The 24,466-nt window shown below is 45.5% G+C and overlaps 1 protein-coding gene across 6 annotated transcripts in view; it reads right to left on the bottom strand.

Annotated features, from left to right (window-relative positions):
• Nucleotides 1–24,119, bottom strand: part of MBNL1 (muscleblind like splicing regulator 1) — a 96,584-nt gene extending 72,465 nt beyond the window's left edge. For 3 of the 6 annotated variants that reach the window (XM_034063459.1, XM_034063460.1, XM_034063465.1), the window contains exon 1: nucleotides 4,851–5,126. In XM_034063459.1, coding sequence (XP_033919350.1) covers nucleotides 4,851–5,024 — 174 coding nt within the window. In that variant the 5' untranslated portion in view covers nucleotides 5,025–5,126. Of the gene's footprint in view, nucleotides 1–4,850; nucleotides 5,795–5,876; nucleotides 6,049–23,627; nucleotides 23,734–23,947 lie in introns of those variants that run through there. The other 3 variants (XM_034063461.1, XM_034063462.1, XM_034063463.1) reach the window with 3 other exon arrangements.
• Between the last annotated feature and the right edge of the window lie 347 nt (nucleotides 24,120–24,466).

Below are 24,466 nucleotides of genomic sequence, written 5' to 3'. Positions count from 1 at the left end.
TCTCAGACACAAAGCACCAGAGCTTCAAACTCAAATGCTATCAATGAAAAGACTTGAACTTTTAGTTTCTGGGGTTTTTTCTTAGATTTTTTTTTTTTTCAAAAAAAGGCAGAAAAATATGAAAGTTGACTTTTCAGCTGTTGAAGGAAGAGTAGAAAAAAGCTTTAACACTTCACTGGGACATCCAACTCCAGCAGGAAGCAGCTGCCCCAGCAAGACTGTAACTTGAGAGAGCAAGCATTTATTTGAAAGTTGCAGTGCCCATAGTGAACACCAAGCTCCAAAGGAAAAACAATGATTTATGCCAAGCTGTGTTCACCAAGCCCGAACTGAACTCATGTGAAGTTCAGAACAGTCAGAACTGGCATGTTTTGAATCATACCAGCTCACACCCCATAGAAAGCCCACTGCTGCATTGGAGGGGTGCCGACGAATGGCAGTGCGGACCACAACCAGGCCACAGCACGGAAAAGATAATCCCAGTCCTCATCATCCTTTCCCTGCTCTTGTCCTCACTGCTTTCACACTTCCAAACATCTATGGCTAGGCAAGACCATGCAGCAGCCAAAGGCTGCAGCACGCAGATAAGCAGCAGGCAGGCTGCTGGGTGTTCTCAGTGCATCTGCAGCCTCCTGTAAGACTTGCATTTGACATCCATCTCCCCATTGTCAAGACATATTTATCTCAGTTTTCAGGAAACGTCAGATGACTCATCTATCGGAACATCTGATGAAGTTAACGTAACGTCAAAAATTGATTCTATTTAAGCCTATTTTTCCAAGAAAAAAGGACAAAAAAGAAAAATATTTTTAAATTAGGCTAAAAATCAAATTTTTGTGCAAACCGGTTTTCTCATTCAGAAACTCGAGAACTTATTTTTGCTATCGACAGTTAAACAGGCTTTTAGGCATCCAAATTTAGGAAAAAAAATCCTACAGCACCTAAACAACACAGAGCCAGAGCTGGAGCTGACTCAGCCACTCCAGTGCACAATTTGAATATACTACATAATCATTCTTGTTTTAAAATTATCCTCCTAATATCTAAGGGTTAGATTATCCCCCACACATTCATCTTGATTAATTCACTACCCTAAAGACAGCCTTGCAGATTCCATTAGGACTAATTAGGAAGCAGGGTATGCAACAGCAGGATGATACAATCTTGCTCTGATTGACATGGCCCTGACCTCTTCCTTGCACTCCCTTCCTAAGGTCACAGAATGCATGTGTCTTTCCTTTTCTCCCCTACGCTCCTAATTAACATATAACAATTGCTGCTTGTTACCAATTCAGAATTAAGAAAGAATCGTGAGGTGCACATGCGGGACATGCTTCCCAACATATGCAGATGTCCAGAGATCAACATGGCAATGGCACAGTTCCACAGAGCAGCCCCTGCAAATGTCAGCAACACGACCTGTGGGTGGCAACATGGCACAGAAGGGAGAGTCTCTGGAGGTAAATGCCCTTTTTGCTCTAGACCTACACATACAGTTTTTGCTTTCATTTCACATGGAGGGATAAAATTAAAAATAGAAAATATATATTTATACATAGATTTTACCTAAGCTGAAAGTTCCACTTCTGAAACCTGTTTCTGCCTCTGACAAGCAGGCTGGATGAGAGGTATTTGCCCATGACTGGCTGCGCACTCTGTGTGCTCTGTCCTGCACAACACCCGCAGAGGACACCTGGGACAGAGGCCAAAGTCTGGCCGGGCAGAACTGAAGGGTAATGCCATTTCATGGGGTCCCCACAGAAAGTATTTGCTTTGCTTGTTTATGTTCTAAATATAGCAGAGCACACTGGCCATCTCCAGCTCGCAAGTATTCCTACCAGGGCTGCAGCTCTCTGCAATGCTAATACACACCTGCATGTTATCTTCTAATTCTTTTTTTTCTTAAATACACTAATTCTTGGGAACACTGTGAGTGAAAGATGCATTCACAGTCTGCAAAGAAATATTCAGTGACTAAATATCCATCTTACAACCAAGAGATAATGCACGATTAGCTGTTCAGTTAATATTACATATATCTATACAAAATCAAGTATTTAATATTAAGGTCAATTTTAGGTGTGCTGCTATTTTAGTAAATAACAAGGACATTACATCCACACTGAATTACTGAAATAGTCAATATTACTTTTGAATGTCATAATAGTTTACCAAATTAAAAAAAAAGGGGGTTGGTTAACTGACCTTACAGGGTCTAGACAAATCTGGTAGAACATTTCCCTACATTGTCTTTGCATTAAAAGTTTGTGATATTGCAGAAAGCATGAAGTAACTAGTGACTGTTTAGTTTTGCACACAGAAAAATTGATGAAGATCTGAAACAAAACCAAAACTGATCAACTACTTTTCCACTATGTGGACTGTACATGGAATTTACTGAAGGGATATAGTCCATTTTCTGTTATCAAATGTATTCACATACATTATACAAGCTACTTAACTGAAAAAAAAAAACAAAACAAAACAAACAAAAAAAACCTAATAAACCCTGAGAGCTCAGGAGCCACCTGATGACCATAGCCATAAGGCCTGGCCACGGTGCAGCACTATGCTCAGCAGCAAGCAGCTCTTACAGCTCTGGCAGCACCAGCACAGCCCTGCACTGCTACCCAGGCTGTGTCAAGAGGACCCATCAGATCCCCTCTGGCACATGGCACTGCAGACACAAGTAAACCTTTCAGCACGAACACAAGTAAACATATCTGGTAAGCAGGGTATTTTTAAATAGCAGATTCTTTCCCAGCTTACAACTCAGCTACTGCACTGACTTTCCATGTGCAGTGGGAGTCAGAAGCATAATACTGGCATAGTGTTACCTACAAGTATTATCCATGGACCTTGCAGCTCTTTACAAAGGTGATGATTATGTCCTTCATTACAAAAGGAAATGGAAGAGCCCTGCTGATGGATGTGCCACAGGCCACCTTGTACAGCACAAGGATTTTAAGGCACTTCCAGCAACCAAGGACATCAGAAATCTGAGCAGAGAACACTGATGTACAGCAAACTCAGGGAGTATCTCCCACAGCAAAGATTCATGTCCAGTTAACTCCGCTGTCTTGTTTTAACCTTTTCAGTGGGATCCTCACTCTGACAAGCACAAAGCCAGCAGGCTGAGGCTGCCATGACCACAGCGTGCCCTTCAACCAAACAGCAGTTCAGCGGAAAATCAAACTGGGGCATCCTGCAGGTGGTGTCTTACCCAGCAAATGCATCACTCACAGCCTCTCACACAGAGGCAGGTTTCAGTCTCCAAGGCCAGGCCCAGGTTTCTGGCAGATGTGCCACCAAAGGGGCAGTGCTGCAGCAGGCCGTGCAGCCACCAATGACAATGACAGCACACCATGGCTCATGCCATTGCTCACACCATGCTTTGCCACAAAGAGGAAGTGCCAGGACGGCTCGCTGCCTCCCAGGCGTGGTGGCTCTGACGGGCAGAGATGGTGGCCTAAGGGGCCAGGACTCCCTATCAGCACAGGCAGCCCCTGGCACAGCTCATGACCAAACAGGTTTTTAATGCACAGAAACCTTTTATTTCCACATTTGAAATTATTTTTTATTCCTCTCTCCCTCCCCCACACCCACATTATAAGTCCTGTAGTTTTAAAACACATTTGAACAACACAGAAACAGAAGCATTTCAATATGCATTGGAGAGGGGGTGCTGGGTACTTGCACATGAGAGCATTTTAAAGGTTTACCCTCTACTCTGATCTAAGACAAGACACATTTTTAAACTCAGGAGTGCTGCAGGATTTATATAAACCCGCTAAAAACCTGCTTCCTGCTCAGCTCTCACTGCAGCTGGGGCCTGGAAGCTCAAGTGACCTGCAGTAGCCAGTTACAGCTACAACTCCCTCTCCAGAGCATATCTCTACCATGAGTCAATACCACACACTCAAGCTCTGCTCTGCTTCCCAGATTTGGTCCCAGGAAGAAAAAATTATATTGTAGAAATCAGTCTGCCAGTTGTTTTTTTTTTCCTATTTCCCAACTTCTATTATTTTTTAATTACTGTACTGAATTTATCTTGCACTGTTTGTGGCATGAGTATTTAGATGTTAAGATGACTGAATTCATAAAAAAAGAAGAGAAGATGCTGGCATCCACATGTTTAACACCTATTAATGAAACTACAGCCACAGTAAGACAGCAGCTATACATTTACAGTGCTGAACTCAGATGCCCCTCCTAAAAAGCACTGTGAGGCTGTACCCTCTCTGCCACAGCCCTGTTTGGACGTCTAGAGGCACCCTGCCTTCTGCTAAGCATCATCCTCTGCTTAAGCAAGTCCACTTATGAAAATGACAGAATAACCATAGCAGTCCCAAGCACAGAAATACAAGCAGGGTGCTCACAGACACCCAAGTAACCTAGGGAGGAAAACACTCTTCTAAGATTCACGATCAGCTGTCCAGAGGCACCAACCACCCGTTGGTAGTTACGAGATGAAAAAAAATCCACATATTGCTTACGTGGTTTGTGTTATTAAAAACAAAGAATCCTTACAGTGACTTTGCTGTTTCTATGTGAAGCGCCCTTTATTCCAGCTACAGGCAGAGATAATTTGGAGGCAAAGAACTAGTCAGTGTAGCCATGCCAGAGGATTTGAGCTCTGTCAGGTATATTTTCCCTTCATCCCCCTATCCTTCCCTTTCCCCAGAGGAAAACAGCAAAACAAATCAACAAGCATCAATAAAATAAATGCAGCAAAACAGCCCACTGCTGGCAGCCAGCAATTGCTCCCTTTTGGGCTGTAGGGTTTCTCTGGCTACAACCGCTTCTTTCATCAACCGTATATCCTTGAAAATAATATAGTATTTACTCACTTTCAATGAATCAAAGCAGGCGATTACGCGTCCATTTTCAACTTGGCAGCTTTTCGATGGGTGTGCAAATTTACATTCCGTGTCTGGTCGTGAGCAAGTCCCCCTTTGGAACTCTCTACACACTTCCAGCGTTAGCCATTTTGTGTCCCGAATCGGTGTGACACTAACAGCCATCTTTAGATTTTACAGGTAGTTAAAATTTCCAATAAAACGGACAAATGAGTAGTTGAACTGATAACCTGGAAATGATCAAAGCACCACCTCCAGAACACTTTTTCTTCCCCACCCCCCCCCCGGTTTCCTATTTTAAAAGTACATGTAAAACTGGGTGGCTGCAATCTCAAGGAGGTGTGCCACCGGGAGTTCACAGCGTGACACTGTTAACGGACAGAGGCTTCGCACTTAGAGAAGCGCTCGGATTACCGGCGAGGTGAAAGTTAAGAAGCGTGGCCCGGGACTAGCCTCGCGCGCTCAGTGGCCCATCTTGAGCGCCAGCCGGAGCCCACGACGCACGCATGGGAACGTGGCAGACCCTCCAACACGGGATTTCCGAGCTCTGTCAATGAAGTTGTCTGAAAGGTAATCTCCTCGCAGATGGGTTTGCAGCGGGGGGTTGTGGTGCAATCGGTATCGATTAGTTTGGCATAGACAGATGCAGCAATTTAGAGCAACGATCGAGACGGGATTTATTTTTTTTTTCCTCCTCCTCTCCTTGATTTTCGGCAGCAGAGCTCTGACCTTCTCAGCAAACTTTTATTTTTACAGTAAAGCAGCCTGCGGCAAGGCCCGGCAGCGCCCTCCTCCCGGCGGGGCGGCAGCGGGTGGCTGCCCGGGGTCGCTCTCCTCGCGGTCTAGCTGGCAGCAAGCAAGGCAAAAAGCAGCGGCTGCTCTAGAAGCGGTCCCAAGCAGCAGAGACGTCAGGAAAGGCACTTCTTAGTACCGACCTGCAGAGAGAAGAGACACGTTACAATTCGCCGGGCGGCACGGGGGCCCGCGGAGCTGCCGCCGTCAGCGCAGGGCACTCACGCCAGCGCCGCCGGGCTGCGGGGAGAGGGGCCGCGTCCCCGGCAGAGCCAGGCATGACCGGGAACGAGCCAATGGCAGCGAGCGTTGCAGCGATACTCCGGGCGGGAAGCCAATAGCGGGGGCCGTCTTATGAAAGGTCGCGCCTGCCAGACGCTGCGCTGTGCGGTGCTGCCCCGAGCGCCGAGCGCGCCCGCCCGGCGGGGCTCGCCCGGCCGCCGGAGGACGAGCGGGCGGGCTCGGGCCCTACCCGGCATGCAGCGAGGGGGGCGGCCCATCGCGGCGGCGCGGGGAATGGTGCCGCCTGCGCGCCGCCAACCCCCCTTCTCCTCCGCCTGCCACAGGTACGGGCTCCACGCACGGAAGCGGCGCGACCGGTAGGACGCAGAGGGGCGGGCTCGCCGCCCCGCCGGGAGCTGTCATAACGCCGCGTTACGGTGCGGCTGTCACCGCGCGGGGGCTGGCGGGGGCGCGGCCCCTCCGCTCCCGCGGGCCTCTCCTAAGGACATACCCCAAAACGGCTCCTGTCCCCGGAGCCGGCTCGGGGCCGCTGCCGCTGCTCGCTGCCCGAGACAGCCATCGTGCTGGCCAGTCACTGACAGCCGCCCGGGGTCTCCGCAAACCGGCCTGGACCCGTGTTCACCCGAGACACCGGGCACACCGTGCCTGCACCCGCGTGACCCACCCCTCCAGCAAGGACCGGACCTCGCTTCCTCCCTCAGCTATGGGGAACCACAAGCTTCGTGACGAACTCCGTTCACTTTAAAACCACCCAGGCATGTAACAGCTAGGAATGAGAGTGTAAACTTCTCCGTTCAGATGCCAAGGTGAAACCATTGTTTCTTCGAGACGAGTTTCAGACACCCAGCTATGCCACAGATGTCTGGGGCCACGAGTAAATACAACTCTGTAATAAAGGATAGCTTCTGGCCCAGCACGGAGATCCTGGAAAAGCAGAGGAGCCCTTGCGGCAGCACCAACGATGTGCTATGGGACAACATTGGAGCCCCTGGGCAATACAGACAACGGGAATTCTCCTACCAGCACTGCAACTCCCAACAGCTTCCTGCCCACCTGCATTCAGAAGGTTGTTTCCACCCGTCTTTCTAAAGACACTGATCCACAATCTCTGTTTCCCACCACCATCAACTGCCAAAGCAGCATCCCTGTAATCAGAAACATAGCCTGGAAAATGCTTGTCAGTATGCACACCAATAGATGATGAAAATCTACTAAGGGTCTTTTCCCAGGGGCTGAGTGGTTAGAACAAACTACAGGAGAAGTAAAGCACACCTAATACAGCTAACAAGATTATAACAGACACCGTTGTCTGCCTGCCAGGGCACTTGTAATCATGCCCACATTTTTCACCCCTGCTAGCAAGAGACAAACAACTGTGCACAATTACTTGCAAGCACAAGTTAACAGCTAGGTATGTTTCTGGTAAACACAGATACTTATTTGCTTCAACTGCCTAACTCTCAGGAATCAGACTCATCCTGTGCCAGCAGTCACTACTGATCACCACTCAGGACTACAGCAGAGACTCAGGTACTGAAAAACTCCTTCTGGAACAAGTGCTCAAACAAGTGAGGGTCTCCCACCTGTGCCACGGCACCTGCCATGAAGGGCCAGTACCAAGCAGACCACTACCAAGCACTGATTTCTCCAAACACCAGCAAGAGTTAGAGCAGCAAATGATGTATTTTACATGCTAAAGCGAATGCAAGTTAAAGGCAACATTTTCAAAATAAGATATTTAATTTCATTCTCATTACAAGAGTAGTTGGTCACCCCTAATAAGGAAAGAAGACAGGCAACACACAAAATGAACATAGATGAAAACTATTTTTTGCACTCACATATAGTGAAAGGACTAATATTCGTGGTACAACTCACCAAACTAGGTTTTATTCCTAGCTTTGTAGTAAATTTTCTATTTGGAATTGGACTACCCACCCACTCAGCAAAGTCCTGCTCCTGTTGAAGTTAGGGACGTATCTGTAACAATATTACATGAGGCTGAATTTCACCCCTCATGTGCCAGCCACAAACAGAAAGGTTACTCCAAGGAGCTGCAATGCCTCAAAGGGAAATCTTCTTAATGTGAAGAAACGTTAGGCATATATTTTGTCTGCATAGTTACTTGAAGAAAAATTGCTTGGTCAGAATTTTTTACCTGAAAACAGAGCAGAAATGTCAACTTTAAAAATAGCCTTCTAGCAAAAATAAAGACTGACTTCAGACCAGAGGTACATCTTCAGTATCTCCACTAAATAAAAATGTTAGTATAGAAATACAGTTACTTTATCTGCATAAACTACTTTCCCCTAGCTTTGAAATTCTCTTGTGATGTTCCATCTCCCCAGTAAGCCTCAAATGCTAAAGGATTTCCCTGTCTGCAAGAAAACCCAGCAGATATAAGTGATGTCTTTCTTTGGCTGGGGAAGACTGCAACAAACCCAGATGGAGGAACCCTGGAGAGAGACAGGAAAAGGATTGACTTAATTTTTTTTTAAATTAAAATTTAGTTAGGGGCTGAGAGTTTCCAGATTCCACCTGGCAGGCCATTCAGTACCAAAGACTGTTCTGAATCCACAGGTGATTTTTGAAGCTCACCTTTTGAAATTTGGAAGTATTCACTACTTGTCCTGGGAATGCTGCAACATTGGCTTGGCCAGAGCAAAATTTTGCCTTCACAGATAATTAGGAATACAAGGGAAATGAAGCTAAAAATATTGAAAACGTCTTAAAATCTCAGAAAAGACAAAAGAGAGAAGTAACAATGACAAGTCATTCCTTAAAAGGTTAAGACAGATGACAGTTGTCTGCTGAGCTACATTAATGAAAATCATTTAGAAGCAGCTTCGCAAATCAATGGAAAGGTTATCTGGAAATGCACAAGAAAGTGAAACTAACACAGAAAGGACCATGGGATTATGGTTTCCAGGTTCTGATTAAATAAGTTCAACTTTTATTACTTCCCATTATTGCTGTAAAGAGATGTACAGCCAGGTTAGCAACACCATTTTCCTCCCCTTCTCATTACAGTCTTAGACACAAAAACAAGGTCTCTGAATGGGTGTGCCCCACTGCTCTGGGACTCTCCCGAAGATCCACTGCTTTCACTGTTCCTGTACCTGGGTTTGCTGGATGTTCCTGTTTTCTTATGCCAATTCACACACATCTCTTGGGAAGAAAGATGTGTAAGGTTGGACATGCAAAAAGCACAATATTAAAGAACACAGCAGTGCAGAATGCTATTTTTACTCTCAGAGAAAGTGGAAGCTGAAAATACCAGCCTCAGTGGCATGAGAACTGTCAGCAAGAACCAACGTGAATTCATCCTCATGACAATGACTCCAGTGAGATAGGAAATGGAGTAAAATCAATATTCCATTTACATTGACAGTATAGTATCAAAGCTTGAAATTGCCAAATGGCTGTCTTTTAAATAAATTAGAAAATTACTGTCTGCCTTACCATATTTTTTAAAACACCTCTGCCAAATTCAAAGTTTACTAATAACATATCTCAACATAAAATTTGGAGAAGATACAGCAATTACTTCATGGCACAACTAAAGGATGTAATTAGAGCACTGTCACAAAATTAAGCAGAAACAATGAGCTAATTAATATCCTGGCCACGTAACAGTGAAGGATTTATTAAAGAAAAAAATGGTCTGGTACCCACCATCCCCAATACAACAGCACATAAAAGCAAGAAAACCCCTCTCTCAAATTTGTACTTTGGCACATATTGTGAAAAGCAGAGCCCCAAGGCAGCAGCACAGAATGGCCAGCTCAGAAGTAGGAATGCTGGTACTGCACCATGCAACACATGTTTCACAGGTCCCCTGCCCAGCAACTTCCAACTTAAACCAAGTCTGGTATCAGTACTGAACTACTGAGCAAGTCCCACACTGGATTTGTAAAAAAAACTGTCATTCAACATGACTTCTATGACCCAGGTACTTCACATAATATTCATGGTTTTAGTAGCAGTAGTACTAGTAGTAGGTTTTAAAAGTTATTTCTCTATTATGTTAGCTCTGACAAAGTTGCTTGGGAAGGCAGTGCAACCTCCCACCGACTTCAGTGGGCTGCTTAGGCACATCCCCATCAGACATGTGTTTATCTTGAGTATATTTCACAGTTTCTGAAACTATTTTAGCAGAAACACCTGTGATTACATTGGAATTTAACACATCCAAGCATACTCAGTTCATGAAAACCAGATAAATAATTAAAAAAAAAAGCAACATCATAAAGTCAGTGCCCCCAGCTGTGCACATTACAGCAACATGCAGAAATAAGGTTATTTCCTTGAAATCAATTCTGTAAGATTCACATCTGTAACCAAACTGTGACCCAATTCCCAACACCAGTGGTAAGGACACTGACGTACAAATCCCATAGGTCAATCCTTTCCCACTTTAGATTACAGTAACGCTATTTCCAAGTTAGAAGGTTACACTGCAAATGCCATAAAGCCTCTTTCCTTTAAAAAGCAGTTATGAATTAACTACTCTTACTGTAAAAAAAAACCCTCTGAAGTCAAGAAATATGCCTGTTGAATTTATTTTTTTTTATTTTAGAAGCAATGGTATATATCAATCTCCTTTACAAAATTTGGGATGCCAGACATGCAGAATTCACATTATCTGACAGCACTGGATGGATGTGTATTTACAAACTAAAACAGGGAAAGGCCAGTGTCTGTCTCTTGACGGAGACATGCATACACCAGCTATTATTTTGCTCCCTCAACCTGAAGCCAGAGACACAAAAAGGAAGGAAGAACTACTCTGCATTTCATTCATTTTGCTGTTCATTTACATATTACAAAGCATTCACATATCCATCTGGACCCCTAAAGCTGCAAATACTGTTTCTGGTAGTAAAACCATGCCCATACTATAATTCCCTAGCATGACATTTATATAATATCCTTTAGAAATGGGAATTCCTGTATTATCCTGGCATAGGGGAATTTCAGCCATTAAAGAAGTGACATTTCCCAAGGAACTCTAAAAAGACATTGTTTATCTTTAAAAATAATACTAACCTAGTGACTTAACATGAAACTCCAAAAAGTAATTTTTTTAAAAGCTGAATTTAAATAACCAAAAGCTCTTTTATTAAAATCAGTCCTATGTGACTGTTCTAATTAATATTTTTAAACACTGTGTTCCTATAAAAAGACATTTGAAAGGCTGTAACAATAACTGTGCACTCTTCCAAAAAGTATAGATTTATTTATTAATCAGCATTTTGAATATTAAACACTTTTTTTGGGGGGGGGAACTGCAATCATACAGAAGCCCAGTGATGTAGGAGAGGGGTGAGATGATCCATGTCAGTGGCATCACACCAGGATCAGTCTCTCACAAACCCAGCATCTCTCTGGGGCACCCCAGGGTGCACAGGCATGGCAACCACTTCCCTCTAACATCAAGTTCAGCTGATGCCAATGACTGGTTTCAGGGAGGAAAGATGAGCAGGAGCTCTCATCCCTGAGAGATGCAGCAAACACCCAGCCTAACTTCTTGCAGGTCAGATGCCTTAGCATCTACTGTATAGCAAGGGAAAATATACTGGCACCTCATTACTGCTAAGGTTCCCACTTTTTACAATCAGATACATCATATTTCACTTCCCTTCCTAAAGCAGCTGCCACATGGCCCTGGCTGGAAATGGTGGCTTTCTCCTTCCCCAGAAATGGCCGGATAAAGCAGTGGGTTAAAAGACCACTCTGGTGAGCACCAGATGGATTATGGCATATACATCGTCAGTCCCAACATTATTATTAATTTATTACTAATAGTATTTGCTTCATTCACAAGCTCCTCCACTTCACTGACCTAACCCAGTCTGGGTACCCCCTCCCACATTTGCCCCTGTCACCAAACTCTAGATTCCAAAGTTCTTGCCCATTCGCATGATGATCGCTTTGTTATGTGAACAATTCTGAATTAGAAGTCTGGATGCAGTCACACATCCTTGCACACGTCAAATTAACTGGCAAGATTAAAACTGAACTTAATTACCAGAAACGGAATAGGTCACTGATGTCATCTGCTCCAAGCCTGTGCATCATCCTGCTCCCTGCTTGCACTGCGGAGAGATGTCTGCCACAGCAGGGCCTGCCAGGGCTTCTGCAGCAAAATTCAGTGGGATACCTTACCTCTAACTGCCCTCTGCAAAAACAAGCATGCTCCTAGCAAGGCAAATCAGTTATAATTACGTGTATTGCTTGATCTTACATCTGACTTGAGGGCAAACAAAAAGGGACATGAATACAGATAATGAGGAACACGTTACACAGAGTTCCGCTTTCAACAGCAAGTCAGACTTCGGGTTTCAATGGCCCAGTCACTTCAGCTCACTAATGGTGCGCTGTGGCAACACTGTGACAATCACATGCTTCTCTCCAAGGACAAGAAAATTACATAGGAATAGGGCTGACCAATGTGGTTGGGACTGCAGGAGAGCTGCTGGCAGCGCCAAGCCAGTACCTAGCACTGCAGAGCATACCCCAGCACAGCACCCCCAAGAAAGGCCCAGGGGACCCATGCCTCTGAAATCGCCCCAGTCCCCAGTGATTGCATCCCTGCCACACTGGGGACACCCAGAGCAGTAAGGCAACACCAGCTTAGTGTGAGGACATGACTCCTGTTCGCATTAATGTGAATCACAAAGCAACAGTAGTGCTGGAAGACTACTCCAGCATCTGTTGCAAGACAGGATATAATGCCGACCACATTTCAGTGCAAAAAAGCTTTGTTTCTCAAAGAATCGCAAATCCAGAATAAGAGAATTTTCTACATTTGAATGAATTCTGGCCTTACATTTAATTTATATTTGTCAGTCATATCCTTCCATGATAGTAAGAACTTGCATGAAGAAAATAAAATTAATCTAAAATAATTTTATTGTTCATGCAAGAACCTAAGAATGGCACTCAAGAATCGGGCTAACTCTATGCTCTGTCCCCATCTGAGATACCCAAGAGAATTGTTAGGCATTAATGTAAGATCAAAATTATTCTCCAGTACACAACAAAACTCACCAAGTTTAGGAGACACTTTCCTTAACAGAGATCACTACACACAGTGCTCAGTACAGAAACACATATTGATACAATTAATTTTGCATCACAAAAAAAAAAAAAATCTCACCCAAGCTACATAAACATGTGTCTTCAGATATCAAGAAAAAGCTCCAAAGTAGTCACCATTATTAAAAAGTAACAAAACTTGAAGGACTGTATTTTAGGAAGGAAGTGAAAAGTGTCTTTGAGACCATTTTCTAATTAGCATTTGCTGTAATTTATTGCTAGACTTGCTCATTTTGAATTACACTCTTTATACAGCTAACAATAATAATGAAAAACCATCTCCAATGTTCAAACAGCTGCTCCTGCACAGAACTGCAGCCAGATGAACCGCCATGACTGGAGGAGAATTACAAAGGGACATTGGAGCAGGGCTGTTCCCAGTGCAGGCTGGCAGCCATGCAGTTAATGGGGATTCTCCTGGTACTGCGGTGTGCTGTATGCAAGTTTTTAAGAATAGCTTTCCTCCACTCCTCTACCAAGAGCTGGGTTTGGTGATGAATTTTGCTAACACTCATTTTGTTCATTGATTCCCCAATGTCTGCATGATCCAGTTGGTGCCACACTGCTTCAGTACATGCTTGCATACAACTTTTCTCTCATTTTTATCCTTTGGCTGTGGGTAACAAGGATGACCTTAGGGGAGGATGAAAAAGAGATTTCTGGTTATTTCACTGCCCAGAAGGCCCTTCCAGAAGGTTGTTGTTCATATGGGAGGAAGCTGCAATGCCTTGACATCTGCAGACAGCGCTTGCAGCTGAGACCCCATTTGCTGCCAGCGCAGGGTCCTTGGGCTGTCCTAGGGCCACCAGGAAAAAATGGCTTCAGGGACACCACTGATGTAACACAAAAAGGCACATGAGATCACCCATAGGCTGCTGTCATCTGAGCTTAATAAACTCATATTTAAAAAACGAAAAAAAGAGAAAGAGCCAGAAGCAGCCTGGTTGGTGTGGGAGGTGCAGCAAGTGTGGTGGCACCTTCTGCATCACTGCAAACGGTAGCTACAGGGAGTTTCCAGCTTGGCCAGTCCAACCTTTAGAATGGGCTAGGTCGTAACAGACTATCTTGCTAAGCTTTTATTTATGGTTGTTGCACGGCTATCTTAACTATTTCTGAGGTCACATCTTCCACAGAATAATCAAGGAATGTCTCCAAGGCAGAACAAATACAGACCCTTCATCACTCTCTTGCATCCATATATTCCTTGTAGTTTCACACTGTAGTAGCTGCTGGATCGCTCTTGTTCCAGCTACGTGCACCTGTAACTCACTACCCCAGCCTGTTCTGCTCATGCCGGGCCAAGGGAGTGACCTTTCCCACTGCTCTGGCAAGACCCTGAACACAAGGCACACAGTCTGGTCTCCAGTACAGTCTCCTGTGGCCTTTTGCTCACTTTGCAAAGTGAGGCTTTCCTACACTCAACTGGTGCCAAATCAGAGAACACATAAACTTCAAGTTCCTGTTAATTCTTCTTGCAAAAGAAATGGCCTCCATATATTCATGCAACATAAAAAATGGTTCACTTTCCCAAAAATGCCCACTAGGACAGAATAAAAATACCAGTGGTAACACATCAATGGACCGCAGCTGTGGAGCCTTAGACAGTATCTAAAGCACCCAAGGTTACACCCATCATTAGAGATACTTAACCATTCTTATTTTCTAAACAATCCCAAATAAAAGCTTGAAGAATTACACTATATGAAAACCCAATAGAAAGAAGGGCTCAAGCCCATCTAATGTTGCCACTCACACTGAGAGATAGTTCTGCAGCTTCTCATGTATTTTATTTCTAGAGAAAAGCCACATAAAGGCTTGTGTAATACCTGAAACATTTATCATCATTGCACACCCCCACTATTTTTATCTGCTTTCTGGTAACATTTCTCACATGGAAGATTCCTCTCTGTCCTCTACTTGAGTTCTCCTCAATGTGTCCCCTTTTTCACTAATGTACCTGTGCAAGCTACCAAAACTGAACAACACTGTGAATGAACTTTGGAAAAAGCTCAAAAGATAATGTTTTTCCTTGTATTCTCACTCCTGCCTCTAAAAGCTATTTACAAATACTGAATATGAAAGTTTAAAACATTTGGAAAATAGCTTCTGACAGATTAAAGAAAAAGCAATTTTTATGAAAAATTGTGATTAAAACCAGAAAGCTTAGAAGTTTAAACCAAACCAAATCAAACAACCCAAAGCAGTAATTTTGCCTGTCATGCAGAAAAATGAGTGAAAGAAGTCCAAATTCTTGCATTTTAGTTGCCACCATTAGCTGTATTTAATTAGAAGAATGGAACAGAGTTGTGTTACTTTTCACAAAAAAAAATCACATAATTGAAGATTTCTTTCTGGAGTATATTTGCACATAAATAAAGAAGCTCAATAAAATGCTAGTAAGCAGCAAGCTTGATATCTTCCCAGGGACCTTCTTCCAAGCAGTTTGCACAGCTAAGTCCTAGCAGCAAGTGCCTGCACTCCCAGAACAACATTTTTAACTGTTACACATCAAAAAGCTGAAAAGCACATTAACTGCATTATCCGTATCATGGATTCACTACCTTTGATTTTTCACTGCTTGTCAAAGAAGTCTCAAAATCAATTGAAGTTTTGCCTATGCATTGAGAACTGAAGGATTCCCACATAAAATTACATACGGAAAAGATTTCACTGAAAACCAGAAGTGATCATACAAAGTCCAGACTGCTTCTCAGGCACTAATAAAGTCTTCCAAATACTGGAAGAAACTTTTTTTTCAGATTTTAATTTTTTTTAAGCTTCCAACAGTTACAGAAAAAAATCCAGTTTATTTTTCACAAGTAAATCGTGCTGCATTTATTGGTATGTGCAGCTGGCAAGACCTTTCCATCCATGGAAACAAGATGGCACAAACAACACCAAAATAGCCAGTGTGAGTTGTGCTGGCGAGCACTGGCCCTCAGGGATCCGTGAGGAAGAGGAAGGGTGGGTGGTTCTGCACAGCCGGCCCCAGCACAGCAGCCATCCCGCCCGCACTTCTGTGAGCCAACTTGGCCCATCTCAGAGCACCAGCTCTCAGGCGCCTGCGCGAAAGGAGACATGTATTTTCTATGGTGAATCCAGGACTAATTGCTGCTGCCTTCGGCTTGGCAACCTCCTTGGAAAACCTGACGTATCTGCCTGGTTCAGCAAGCTCCCAGAGCATGCATGCTCCTCCACCATGCCTCTGGAGAGCACAGAGTTTAAAGGCTCAACACCTTGGGTATACCTAGACCCAATCAACACAGAAAAGTGCATTTTCTACTACAGCAATTTACTTAAATTTTAAAGTAAAGCTTATCTCCTTGAACACCATGTGGGTGTCACTGCAGCAGAGATACCAGCACTGCAATGGCAGAGCTAACAGAGTCTGGAAGCACGCTCCTATCTGATGTGCCCTGCTGCAGGCCAACCTGGGTGGGCTGCAGCTGCCCACCTGTGGACTATGGCCTCCCTGTGAGGAGCAGGGGATGTGGCATTGAAGGACTACCGAGAGAGGAATGCCAAGGGCTGTGTGGGCCAAGCCAAGGAGCTCTGATCACTCTCCCTTTTTTAGAAAGAAAAAATTCCCATTAACTTCTCTGGAAGCAGGATTGGGCCCAGGGCCCATAAATGCTCTGGGTTCCCAAGCCCTTACTCACTTGCTAGGGAGCCAGCAGCAATGTGCAGAGCCACTGCCAGTGAAGGCAGCAAGGGCTGCTCCTCCAGCCTGCACCACTGACACCTGCACCCAGTCTCAGCAGAGGAACAACTCTGTGCTTTGTATTCCCCCCATTAAACATCATATGTACGCTTCACAAATGCTGTCTCTCCTCTGTGGGTATGTATAAAGGGCGAACACAGGTGTCGTCAACTGAGCTTCCCATGCAGGCTCTTCAGCAAACTTGAACTTACGGCCACTCAAGTCAGGACACATTATTTATAATGCTTTTGACATTTTACTTTTCTCTCCATGCATTACCAACTCCAAGTTCAAACCCAAGGCATATTTTGCCTTGCCATATGATCTGCGACCATCTCATGACTTATTATGTTATCAACACTAAGCTTAGCAAACAGGGCTGGTAAGTCTATTAATCTTCTGAAACATGAAGTCTGAAACCGTAGAAACAAAACATCTTTCTACAAGACACATAAAATGTGCTATAGTGAGATAAGGGGAAAACTCAGTGCACGCTCTGTTAATTTTTTTCTGTGCCACTGCAAGCAAGACTGACGTACTTCTGTAAGAACCAACTCTGAATGTAACATTACTGGCAAGTACGTAAATGAAAGAAAAAATAATTCCTTTTACAGCAGCAGCCTCCCTCAGGGGCAGACAGTAAAGTACACTTCCAACAGGGAAACCTGGACTGCACACAGAAGTGTAAACTGCCACCTGTGAATTCACAGGAAGAACTGATAGAACAAGTCAAACACTGCTGGGTGAGCAATGGAGGGCTATGTGAAAGCTCACTTTTCGAAACAACTAGATGTATTTTAACCTGTCTAGTACCTCTTTTTATCATGCTGAAATTCATTCCCATTGAGCCACGGATACACAGCTTGTATATTTATGTCCCAAAATATTTTTATGTTAAAACAAATATTTGCTGTATTTGTCAAAAGCACAAGGTCCTGAGAGCAACACAGGCAGTTGCACACTTCCTGACAGTTGCTCAGATCAGGGCTGAAAGTTGTTTGTCTCCAGGACTTCTTGCCAGCAGCAGCCTGTAGCTCCAGGAGGCTGCGGAGCTACAGAAGGATGGACAGATCAGGGGGTCGAGCTGGCACGCAGCTGTGCGACAGCAGCAGCAGCAGCATAGCCTGTGCCCCTGCACTGCATTAATGCTATACATTTGGCTAATGGGAATGATCATCTGGCTAAGCGAAACTTACAGCCAGTTGCAGTTTACTCAGCTCTGGCTTCCCATGTTTTCATGTGCAAGCAGCAGATTCCACCAAAAATGGACTTGAAGCACACTATTTAGCATCCTAATGACAGAAGTATACTTTTACTTTACAAACTGCTGCTGATATTGCTAATGCATGTAGCAATTATCCCATTGAAAATTAAGCTGCATCTAATAAGAACCTAAATTAAGCTTTAGTGAGGACAGATTATATCTGTTGCAAACCTTGACATTTTTTCTCTGTAGCACTTTAAAAGAGAGTTTCCCAGCCACCTAAAATAAAGATATTGTGACTAAAAATACTCTTTATGACAATGCAGCAGATGTACACAATTTGAAACGTGAACTATTTCGCAGGTTAGTAGATGGCAGCAAGTTGACATTTTAAAATAATAATTGACCCCAAAGGAAAAGCAATTCTCACAAGATATAGTTGGGTTTCATCCTGAGGTAAACACGAATCAAACCCTCACAGTCACCAAGAAGACCGACCTCATGTGCGCTGGCCTCCACCAGCTCAGTGCTGCTGCTCTCACTCTCTGCCACTGAAGCTATAGAAGAAACGTTACATTGGCCTGAGAGCAGGAAATTTACTGCTGCTTCTGAATGCACAGAACAGTATAAAATGACATTTGCCACTGACTTTAGTCTCCAAGCAAAGCAACAACTAAGATGTTCACTCTGCACAAAGTGCTGAAGGTAGAATAGGAAGGGGTGACATCAACTTGAACATCCTTACCAGGAACCATGCTCCACTATAAAAAGCCATATGCAAAACCTTCACCTCTTGACTCTTTATATTAAATGTGTAATTTTTTTTTCTTTTTCATCACAACTGTGACACAGTTTTAATCATCCCTTCTCTTTCCCTGTTAATTGCTGGGAACTCTCATTGACACTAATGGGAATTATAATTGCATATATGCACGACAGAACAGACTCCAAATGTCACCAAGGATAGCAATAAAAAAAATACAAGTTTATCCTTTCAGTAAATATTTACAGGGTAGTTGTAAGGAAATGTTGTTTACTTTGCTGCATTACTTAGGAAATGAAGTTTACAATATGTAATTGTTAATAAAATAAGATAAAAAATAATATTCACAGGCCAACTGCTCTAATACCTAATGAAGACAAACAGTGGAGACCAGCACATACGCAGGCAAAAGAAAGCCACGGAGCCCGCCCCAGACCCTACGCGGGGCTGAAAATGGGATAGATTTGAACATGGGAGCCCCTAGAGAAGCTATCAAACCCAGCCAGGCTCCTCACCTCACAGTTGCTAGGTGTATGAAGCACATGAACCAAAATGCTGGATCTACACATCTGAGCTCTGCTCACACTCCAGCCAATCTCCAAGCCCCGGGCAGCACCTGCACATTCATATGCAGGATTATTCTGCCACCCCTCACAAATAACAGTACAAAACTGGATTACTTCAGGCGATACCCAATCACTGATGTCAGTGTCCTTCCCTGTTCATACTGAAAAACCACCACAAAACCATACAAAATACAATCACAGTAAAATTCCTTCTGGACTGAAGTAGTTGCATGATTTTTTCAGATAAATATTTATAGTTACAGAAGCCATCCTCAGCATGGACAAAAATCAGAAAAATCTGACAACAAAAGAGAACAGAACTTTTTTGCAGTTTTATCTTAATGAGCTGGCCCTTGTTAACAGCAAAATCACCTCTTTGTAGCATTTGCATTTAAAATGTGCATAAGGCAAAGGCAAACACATATTAAGCCTTTGAAAGGAATCAATAGTTACTGCAAGGCCTCTTTTATAATCCAACACATGTGACTTCCTCAGTGTTAGTGCTGCTAGAAAAATTATGTTGACAGTTTATACAAGTGATTCCCAAGTAGCAATCATCCTCAGTTCTGGGCATCAAGAGGTGCTAAGGCTCATCCTCCTAATTACAAGCATTCCTGTGCCATTACCACTTCCACACTGAATCTGAAGCAGCAGAATAAAACAAGTACTTAAACGGAATAAAAACAGGGCAGAAATCGTATATTTTAATCTGAACTGGCCACAAGATCTTCATCTACACCACATGTATAAGAACCTTTACAGTGGCCACATAAGCCATCCTGGACAGTAGGATAAAACCCAAAAACCACGCAGCCTTAACAGTCTGTGCTTCTCTAGGCAACCAAAATAACAGCCCTATGGAGCAACACCCTTCTGACTACTTAATGTTTGTTTCAGCTGTCTGGTGTGATGCATCACCATCTCTTGCACTTCCAATTTATCTTCCACGTTTCCAATATACATGAGCTTAGGGAAGTCAGGTTTGCACCCTGGGGAAGGGATGCAAAACAGTGCAGCTCCGACGCTGTGCAAAGGCCCCAGGACAGAATATTTATCAGTCACCTAAAACCCTCTGGAGGACAGACTGCAGTGAATGACACTACAGGTTTTGGTCAATAGGATCTTCTCTGCTTCTCAACTTCTGGAAAGCAGCATTTTTGGTGCTCCTGAGACATGCAAACTGGGCAAGCACCAGAAACCTCCATGCAAAACAGTTTTTTAAAGAAGGCAACAGCAGCACCTGCTACTTTCAAGCCGTTGTCATTGTGTGGTATTTGTCACAGAGGTGTCTTAAAAAGGTTAGTTTATTCAACTCCTGGCCTCACTGTAGGAAGCAGAAAGTAGATAAACTCAGTAATTATTACCTAGCAATAAGAGAAAATTATAAACGGCATCTGAGACTTAGTGAATAAACAAAGTAGTAGAGCTCAAGAGATGGAACAGTGCAAACCAAAATCAACCATTTTTAAAACTGAATGGTTGCACTGAAGGCTCAAAGCAGCTTGATTCATATGTATTTATTTTTTATTATACTGCTGAACTTCCCAAAGCAGAATGAACTAACAGTGTTTCCAGTCTGAATGAAAAATCAGCAAAACTCCACAAAATATTTATGTATCCACACCCTTGCTGACTGCAGACCAGTGTAGAGCTGCTCCTGCACCCCAGCCTTCCCGAGGCACCTGTGGAATGGCCGCTGCAATGGCGAGGTACTCAAGGAACCTGCACAGCACTCTACCAAACCCCCACTTGGTGTTTGGTTTAGGATTATGCTTTTGTCATCTCTCAGGTCTCACTGGGATGAACTGGGCTGAAAGCTCTCACAACCACAGGCAGTCAGCGAAGGTGTAACTTCCTGGCCCTGACTGCCCACTGAAAAACCTTTGAGTAAAGTCTAGTCTGAATTATGATTATAATTAGTTCCACAATTAGATAATAATATACCAGAGAAGTTTTAAATTTAAACCCTCTGCTTCCACTAATTCAACTGTTTTGGTAATATTCCTGAAGACAGATACTATCTATTCCTTATTAACCCACCAGATCTAAAACTCTGCCATGAGGGAAAAGGCCAAGAAGGTGAAGGTCAGGTGCCTGCCTAGGAGAGCCCAAGCAGTAGGCAGTCAATGGATACACCTCAACTGGCAATTTCCCATGTTTGCAATACAGCTTTCAGAAAAGCACAGAGCTTCTGTGCCTCTGCAGCACGTGGCACAGCTGTGCTTCACAGCACTTCTGAGACAAGGAGCACAGAGGATGATTCTGTGGGCAGGTGAAAAGAAATTCACAAAGGAAAGCTGTTCCCGCCACAGGGAACGCTGGCTCTGCGCAGTGAAGGGATGTATGGAAACTATATCCTGCACGGCAGCTGAGTTCACAGAATGGTGCCCCAGTTTTGCCCATTGATTCAGCTGCCTCATAGCACAGCAAACATCCTGTGACCCAGACCCGTCTGCCATTCAAAATAAATTTAATCAAATTATGGTATTAAGGAAATGAGATGATATATATGCCCTGTCACCTTTTCTCTCATATACCAGACTAAGAACACCATTGCCTGTATATCTTTCCTCAGCAGCCTGAAGAAGTAACAACTGCACAATACAACTGTACAACTGTACTTTCAGGTGTCACGCAAACTACGCAGGCTCCACAACAATCATACATACAACCTACAGGGTATTAAGTTTGCCAAATTTTCTCAAGTCTGGAGTCTAGCTGGTTATGAAACTTTGAACATTCAGTCATCACCATTGTTTTTCTACTTAAACATCCTTCATTTCAACTAAGCTTGAAGAAGTTCAGTACTTCTGAAGCCCACCCTTCAAATCCAGGGAAGCCCAGTTCCATTTTACAACACTCTGGCCTACACCTGATCTGATAGAAGCTGAGGAGAGAAGCAACATAGGCCTCACGGAATTTAAATTGCAAAAAATACAAGCTGCAACCACAGAGCTCAGCTCAAGCATGCACCCAGCACCCCTGTTCCCTCCAGACGGGCCATCAGGGTGCTTGGCTGTCTGGAAAACCTCCCAAGCAGCGCTGCCATCTCAGTCTACAATGCATAGCATGTGGAGAGACTCCTGACATTTCAGTTTTCTAAGCTGGTACACCCCAACCTTCCACATCCAGCTGTTCTGTCATCCACTTCAGTGAACCTGGGGATGCCAAGCTTTCAATTTCTTTCTGTCTACTTTCAATTGCCATACTGGTTTATGCCAGCAGGTCTGGCAAGGATCAGTGCCAACACAAGCAGCCAGCCCTGGCAGAAGGCTGCCATCCACTGCAGTGTCCAAGTGCCCAACCTTGGGCTCTAACCCTCAAACCTCCCCTGCAGTAGCAGGTACCATCAGTTAATTACGCATTATGCAAATTATTTCCCTGTTGTCACTTTGGAACATACTGCCGTTTCATCGCAACCTTTTTTCCGCAGTCCTGAATAAGATACAGCTTGGTCATTTATTCCATTCTATTTGCATGCCTCACTCCTGCCCGTCAGAGCCCAGTACAACTGCTATCATGCAGTTTCACTCTCTCTACTTGTCACCTGTGCTCTGCTACTGCCATGTTTGGCAGCACACATTCGCTCCTCAAAAAAAAAATCACCCAAAGAAGTATTTTTTTAAAGAAGTAACCATGCATTTTTTCTCAACTGTTTTGCACAGACAACATTGCTGCATTTTGCTTTTCCTCTATACTCGCATCTTAAACTGATTTGCTTGCAGTAACTAGCTGCAAAACAAAGTTCTGAATTTAAGAACTTTCTCTAAAAAGAACAGATTTCGGCGCAGTTGCTCTAGAAGCTCCCAGAGGACAGGCAGTACGGCCATCGCGCATCTGACGGGCCATGTGCACCCACCGGGACCGCCGGCCGCCCTTGCCAGCATCCTCTGCAGAGCAAACCCTACCTCCGGAGCGGAGACTCGGCACCACACGCAGCTGCCTTCCGCGCCCCGGCACCCGCCGCGGCCCTCCCGCCGCCGCCTTCCCTCCCCGAGCGCCCGGACGGCACCGCTCGTCCGCACCTGCCCCGCACAGCGGGGCGCGCCCGGCAGTGCTCTGGGCTCCCGGGACGGGTCACGCGTGAAGCGCTTCCCCAGCCGGGCTGCAGCGCCCCGCGCTCGGCCCTCATCCAAGGAATGACGCGCGGGCAGGCACGGCTCCCCTCGAGGAGGGCTCCTGATGCGCCGGCCGAGGACGTCTCTGTCCCCCCGCCCTGGCCAGCACCCCCCATCCGAGCCCAGCCGAGACGAACAGGGCGGGCATCCCGCTTCTCCCGCTCCACCGCCATCAACAAGCCACCGCCCGCGGGGCCCGCCGCAGCCGCCGTGCCGGGCGAGGCCGCCGGGCGGAGGCCAGAAGCGCACCGGGCACCTGCGGCCGCTCCCACCAGACTCACCTCTGGCATGCCCGCGGGGCGGGCGGGCGGCAGCCCGGCCCGGGCTCGGCGGTGGCGGCCGCGAGGGCCCGGCCCAGTCAGGGGCGCATGGTGACACCGCCGCCGGCGCGGCGGGCGGGCGGGCGGGAGGCGGCGGCAGCGGCCCGGGCTCCCCGCGCCGGCCCCGGCTTCCGCCGCCGCCCCCGCTCCGCCCGGAAGCGCGGCCCCGCGGAGCCCCGGGCCCAACACGGGCCCGCTGGGAGACCCGGGTCCGCGGGGATACTCGGCCCAGTCGCAGCTTGGCCTGGGCCCCGGCCCCTGCCCGGCCCGGCCGCGCTCACCTAATCCAGGCGCAGCCTCCGGGATCCGGGCGACACAAAACCGGGACCAAGGAGAAGAGCAGAGGCGTCGCGGGCTACCCTCCCCCGGTGACTCGCCTCCTTCATCCTCCCAGCAGCGGAGCGGCCCGGCGCCTCATGAGTCACGGTGCCCGGGCCCCAGCACACGTGCCCGGCCCCGCCACCGCCTCCGGTTTCGGAGGAAGGGAAAAAAAAACCGAGCCAGCAGAGCCGGGGGGGTGGGGGGGGGAAGCGGGTGGAAAATGTCTCCGGCAAACAGCTCGGCCGGCGCTGGTCCTCGCCACCCGGCCCACTGTGCGAGGCCTTGGCACCAGCGTCCTCCAACTGCATTATCCATTATACCACTATTTTTCTAGACATCCCACCCCTCAAGTGCTTTTTCGCTAAGTAGGCAAGGCAGTCTTCTTTCCAGGACAAGCAAAAAGGCCATAGTTTGGTCCTGTTTCCTGCTTTTTCTTCTTCTCGGTGATTACCCCCTGTACATTGGCTACCCGTGTATCA

The sequence above is a fragment of the Melopsittacus undulatus genome, chromosome 6, assembly GCF_012275295.1.
Source record: "Melopsittacus undulatus isolate bMelUnd1 chromosome 6, bMelUnd1.mat.Z, whole genome shotgun sequence".
In the NCBI taxonomy this organism is placed as follows: Eukaryota; Metazoa; Chordata; class Aves; order Psittaciformes; family Psittaculidae; genus Melopsittacus; species Melopsittacus undulatus.
This window is presented reverse-complemented; position numbering and strand designations above follow the sequence as displayed.